At 46.5% G+C, this 6,455-nt stretch overlaps 1 protein-coding gene across 1 annotated transcript in view; it reads right to left on the bottom strand.

Moving 5' to 3' along the window:
* Positions 1–16: 16 nt before the first annotated feature.
* The window catches only part of BMP6 (bone morphogenetic protein 6), a 93,535-nt gene continuing 87,096 nt past the window's right edge, over positions 17–6,455 (bottom strand). Inside the window, exons 5-7 of the mRNA XM_056331157.1 lie at positions 4,016–4,092; positions 1,632–1,742; positions 17–1,540 (exon numbers count right to left, since the gene is read on the bottom strand). Coding sequence (XP_056187132.1) covers positions 1,391–1,540; positions 1,632–1,742; positions 4,016–4,092 — 338 coding nt within the window. The 3' untranslated portion in view covers positions 17–1,390. The remainder of the gene's footprint in view (positions 1,541–1,631; positions 1,743–4,015; positions 4,093–6,455) is intronic.

Here is a 6,455-nt window from a genome sequence, read left to right as displayed (position 1 = left end):
TGAACAGAACCAAAAGTTCTGGACAATCGAAAAATGTGTCATGGTGAAAAAGCCACAGTGAAAGCTAAGTGTTGTACTGGCAGATGTATTAGGTCGATGTATATACTTCTGCCTTAAAGGAAGCCTTTATTATTACGTTTTTAACAACTTTCTAGTGAAGCACAATCTCATGAGTTTCTTGTATAAAATCGAAGTGGTACAATTGTTTACACTGAGACTTTTCTAAATAAAAAACTTTTTAAAAAAGCAGTCTTCCTATAAATGGTACAGAACAATGAATATACAGTGACAAGTGCAATAAATTATAGCTTGTATTTACAAGAAGCCTTTTAAATGCAAGAATTAGAGGTAAGTGCATTTAATACAAGTTTAATATGGATCAAAACAATTTGCTATTAGCTTCTGCTAGACAAACCGTGGCTACAGTGTGAATGTATCCTTTATACCAGTTTGTTAGTTGCGTGAATTGAATGGGAAAGGTTGGCCAAAGACTTGCGTATCTTGTTGGCATTCTGTCTTCCTGTAAATAAATTGTCCCACTAGAGAATGAATGGCCCCTAAACTTTCACGTCTGAATTACAGCTGTAGAAGCATCCCGACTTCCTTCCTGGGCAAGCGGTAGTAGAGGAGGCAGCTCCGCGTGGGCAGTGGAAGGAAGTTGCGTAAGAACAAGTGTGTGAAGTTCTATTGCTCAGTCAAATAGTGAATGGGAGAGACCAGCCAGGGCCCGAGTTCACGCTAGTGTTTCTCACACAGGGTGCAGCCAAGCCCTCGTACACCTGCAGGATCAGACTTAAACTGTGCTTGGACAATAAGAGCCCTGAAGCATTTGCTTTGGCACAATTTAAGATGCTTACTGCCATGGCAGATTTCAGGAGGAGACGAACAGTCTAGGTATAGTAACTGGTCCTTCTAGACAAAAGGCAATTCCTCACCTTAAGAATTACCTTGTACAAGATGTATGCTCTGAGTCTTTACTCTAGCTTCCCTGTCTCTCCCCTTGCCTTCCCCTCCACAAAAAACCTCACTTGTTTTGGGTGTTGGGTGCCCATCTGGTAAAACTGTAGCACCCATCCAAGCAACTGATGAAAGCCAAACTGCTATGCGAGATTAAGACCATCCCAGCCAAATAAAGCGTGTGTGGGCATATCGCTGCTTTGTGCACCCCGGCTCTGCAGAGCCGAGCAGCCGCTATGGCGCAGGGTCAGTCCACGCACCCCAGCGTGTGGTCCCCACACCCCTTCCTCCCACAAGGCACATACGTGGTATTCTAAAAGGTGGTTCATCGTGGGCTTTTTTTTTTTCCTCCAAGGTCAGGTAGTTCATGAAAGCACGGAAGGTAGTATGAAAGTTCATGGCAGAATCACAGAGTCCATGTGAAGACTGTTCGTCAGTGACATCCACAAGCTCTTACTACCATATTCCTGTATTTCTTCAAGATTACGTTAGAATTATCATCGAAATAAAGAACAGATATGGCATTTAGTTTGGTAGGTGCACAGCATGGTTTGGGAACATAATCGGGATTCATAAGATGAACCTGTTTGCCAAAAAGAAAACACAACTGAGACAATGGTAACTCATTTACAAATTCACCTATTGCTTTGGCACTGAGTTTTCTGGAGACTTACCAGAGTTTGTACAATGGCATGATTGGTTGCGTTCATATGGGCGTTGAGTGGGAATGAGCACTCCCCATCGCAGTAGTTGGCTGCATAGCCCTTTGGAGCGATTATCCAGTCCTTTTTAAGAAACAAACAGAACGTGATTCAAATTAAAAAGCTGCCAACTTGTACAGACAACTGCATGCAATTAAGAGCAGCTGAAAATTTTCCACTAACTTTTTTTCTTGAGGGTGAAAAATATGTTTCACTGAAACTGTTAGGGTTTGGTGGGTTGGGGTTTTTTTTTGTGAGCCGTGACTTTTCCATGGACACACAGATTTTAATGTCCAAAGAACGGTGCATATCTATGCACAGCTTAACTGCCATGAACTACTGAAAGACTTATTCCTAGAACTCTTGATGGGGATTGTGGTTTGGATGACTTTATGTTCCAATGTTTCCTGCAGGTTCGGCCCTCTGGCTGAACCACCTTTCCTAGGTTGAGTCACAGCCTCAGCTGGTGTCCCCTCTGGGAGAAAATCATTTATGTGTGTGTGTGTGTGTGTGTGTGTGCACAAACACACACACACACACTTCAACCAGGGAGCTCCAGAACAGGAATATAAACCACTGGTGTCGTGCCTTGCAGACAGTCTACCTTATACACACTTACGCTGGGACGCCAGTCTGCTAAGGCCACTGTGGGAAGCTTTAGCTGTAGAACAGCTTCTTAACTCAGCCAGACTCCTAAAAGAGGGGCAGGACAGCCAGCCTGGGCTGTATGTGCAAGCGGGTGGCCCCAGTGGCAATCTGAATGCCATGCTACGGAAGGTGACTCTTCACCAAAAGGCTAATAAAAAAATTACAGCTTCTCTCCTACTGACACGAAAGAGCCAAAGGTAAATTAAAAGCATCACCAATTAGCAGGAGCTATTCTGCCTCCCTTAGTGTGAGGCTCTGCAGGCCACGCTGCAGGAGGATGTACTGGTACGCTTCACAGGCACGTAATTCTTAAGATGATTTCCCCTTTACCTGACAATGACCTGGGTTACCTTGAATTTCGCTACAGCAGGCTTGAGCAGCCAGAGACTGCTGCTGCAGCTTTGCTAGCCCAGTTTGCTGATTGCTAACGTGGGGATACCTGGGCGCAGCAAAACCACCCCTTCATTTTACCAACTAGCTCACCCATAATTTGCTCCTGGTAAACTCAGTGGCTTTTCATAAGACAGTCACTCTCCTGCTACAGAAGCCAGTACGGACCGTGTCGTTAAATTTGTGGTTTAATGCAGTAAAGGGAAGCACTCTGCTAAATAAAATTGATGCTAAAAAAATGTATGGATGTTCTGAAGGAGATAGCAGTGCCCAGCAACTACAGAGGGCTGCTGCCCTGCCTCCATCATCTCCCTACAAACAGAATCTGGATTCTGACTCCTGGAAAGAGCCCTGCTGCCCTGTGGCCTTCCTCTGGCATCACCTTACCTTTCTGTAACTAGAAAGGTGAAGGCAGTGCCTTCGAGACCGTGAACATCACAACTGGAATACGCTTCCTGCGTGGAAGCAGGGCAAGTGAGCTAAGGAAGAGGTGGAAAGATTGCACAAGTGAAAAAGAAAAGCCACTAACAAGTTTACTGGGGAACGGAGTCAGCATGCAGCCAGTTGTGGCTCATGGGCTGGAGTTGACATAAGCTACAAAAAAATGCTGCTGCCCCATCAGCTGGGAGAGGACTTTCATGTGCAGCGTATTCCAGAAACAGCGGGTGCAGCCCTGGCATCCTGAATTATAATCTGTTAAAAACATTAATGGACAGAAATGGGACCTCCCTCACTAAAGTGCTGAACAAAAGAATAAAAACAGAAATTTAACAAGGAGAAGATGAGGGTACTCTTTGAAACTTGATGTTTGATGACACTACAGGTTGGTCCTAAGTAATTTACTCTAAGCAACTCTCTAGCCTCATGGTGTTACAACTAAACCTAGTCTTCCATCCACCTAGAGCAGCCAGTGCTAATTCTGGGGCAGGGGTGGAGAATTTCAACACAATGGCCAAGGTTAAAATTAGGCTGATCACTGGAAAAAAAAAAAGATTTGGTTAAAATCACTGCTTAAATCAGATGTTTTACCTTATCATTAGAGGTACACAGATATGAGCCCTTGCCCGTACTGTGACTCCAATGAGTGACAGAGAATGACTGTATAGTTGAATCTCATAAAAGTATCAAGCTTCCTCTGGATCTTATCAAATGTCACAACTATCAATATTTATTTGCCCTTCCCTGTGACTGGTTTTAGTGAGGAGGAACAAGGGACATTTTAAAGCATAATGGCAGCCTCGAGTGGAATTACCGTGACACTGTTTAGATAACATTTCATAACAAAACGTCTCGTTTACCCAGAGAGAAACATCACACACCTGCCATCCCAAGTCTTGGAAGCTAACATAAAGTTCATGCTTTCTGCACGCTGTTTTTAAATCACTGCTGTTGTAATCTGTTAAAAGAAAAAGAACAAAACAGGAATTTAGAAAGTAAAACAGGCAGAGCATCGCTGGAGGGCACAGCTGGCCAGATGCGTGCATGCTGCAGCCTCAGAAGCAAGAAACAACGATGGCAAGCTCCCTCAGTAGCCAAAAGGATAAGGGTGTTGAGGGGCATCCAAAGGAGGGATGAAGCTTTTAAGATGCCTGTGGAAATGGAGGCACCCAAGTAACAGTGCAGCTGCCTTTGACAAGCGGTGCTTGTAAAGCACCTCCACTAAAATGACTTCTTAAAAATAAATCTACTTCTTCAGGCCAGCACAGGCTACATCCCTGCTGGGTGCTCAAACTCACCCTGCTCCCTTGGGCAGTTTCCTGCGTGCGCTGCCCTAGGTGGTAAGCTTAAAACACGTAACGCCGAGAGAACTGCAACACTGGGAAGGTTACTCATTGCCTTGTGTCCCTGGAAGCCCTTAAACAGCTAGGACATCCCACATGCAGTGAAGCCATGTCCCCATCCCTCTCTGCTCCTTACCCCCAGCCTGCCCCAGCCATCACACATGGCTCCATGCACCACCTCCACCAGCCAAGCTCTGAACAACAAGTTCTGCCTTCCCATAACCCGCTTATCTGCAGATGACACAGGATTTGACACGGTCTCACCGTTAACATGCTCCGTAGTGCCAATCCTTCCCAGAAGAGTGGGGGCACTGGCTGCAAAGCCCTGACCAGAGACCTTCCCCCTTGCTGCGACGCAATGTACAAGGATGTTTCAGCCACGCAGGGGCTGCTCCCGGTGGCCCTACAAAATGCAGCTTTTGACAGCGAGTGGAATTTCCCATTTATATTTGGAAAGAGAGGCAGCTCTGCATGCGAACACCTGGAACCGCAGCGAGCGGAGGAGCTGGGCCATGACAGAGGGGCCTTTCACCCTCGGGTGGCTGCACAAATCCAGCCTTGATGGGTGGTGGCTGGTTTTGTCACACCTCAGGCAGCTGCCGGACCCCAGCGCAGCAGCCACAGAAACCACCTTTGCAGAGGGGGCCGCTTGGCCACCGGCTGCGGCCGCCGAACCCGCGCTTCACGCCTGACGGGAAGCACAAGAGGAAGAGATAGTGGCAATTCAGCTGAGCAACGTGGGAGCCCGGGTCCCCATCCATGCAGTGACACTTGTGTGCTTCTCCCGGAGCTGGACCCAGACTGGCCGTGTTTTCCTCTGGTGCCTTACCCACACAGCGGGCCCCTCTCCTCTCCCACCCCTCATTTGCAAGTAAAGGCATTTCTATCCGCAGGCAGACGCCACACGCTGATGCGCCTGCCTCCTGCTGCCCCCGGACCTTTGGGGTAACCAGCGCCTCAGCACCCCAAACACAGCTTGAAAGGCACTCTCCCAGCTCAGCATTCCCCAAATGCGGCAGCTGGGATAAAAAAATATTTTTAGTGACTTTTTCCTTGGCTCTGAATAAGCCTTTCTTCCCCCCCCACCCCCCCCCCCCCCCCCCCCTCAGTTTGGGAGCTACAAATGCAAATATTTATTCAGAAGAAAAACTATAATACTAAAAGCACATCCAACTGACATTAAGGGCAGCACAGCATTACAGCTGGGTACAGTTAACACCAAGGTCTGAAAAAACCCTACACCTCAAATCCAGCCTCCAAACCACCAAAGATTATAGAGAGTTGTTTTTAGAAGCAGTGTGGGTTTAAAACTTTTAAGGATTGCATTTCAGACTTTCAATAGCTTCACTTCAATCACAAATTTAATCAGGTGAGCAGAGCTGGTTAACAGCCTGCTGCAGCATAAACATTCGCTCTCAGGCACCCTTGGTAGCAAGCACGGAGGCGAGCCTCTATTCAAGCTTTCCATTTTCAAACCAGACATACCCAGTAGAAACCAGGGTGTGGTGGGGTTTTTTTCAGATGAAGCTTTTTGGTCTCTGGCTCAGCCCAGGAGCAAATTTCTAGCATGAGATGTTGCTAAATGATCTGGTCGTAACAACGGAAAAATATGAGCAGAAGATACTTCTAGTGATCAAAGGCTTTCGTTTAAGTACCTGACAACACAACTTCATTGTTCTTCAATGGGAAATACATTGCTTAGAGGAAAACCATCTGTATTGGATAGGGAGTTGCAGTGGAGTTGCTCTATTCACAACCGAGTGGGCAGAATGATGCTATGTTCCAAATCCAGCTACAACTTACCCAAATCGGCTACAGGAAAGGGGAGAAGGCAAGGGAGGCAGAGAAAACAGGAGTGGGAAGGAAGGCTGCGAGCAATCACAAGTTTAAGAAAACACAGAGTCAAAAAAAAAAAAAGAAAAAAAAAGAGCTGCTTAACAAGCTACACGAAGCAGAACATGTTATGAACGTGTCCTCT

Source organism: Falco biarmicus, chromosome 3 (genome assembly GCF_023638135.1).
Source record: "Falco biarmicus isolate bFalBia1 chromosome 3, bFalBia1.pri, whole genome shotgun sequence".
NCBI classification, from domain to species: Eukaryota; Metazoa; Chordata; class Aves; order Falconiformes; family Falconidae; genus Falco; species Falco biarmicus.
Note: the sequence above shows the minus strand (reverse complement) of the source record. Positions and strands in the feature narration are given on the sequence as shown.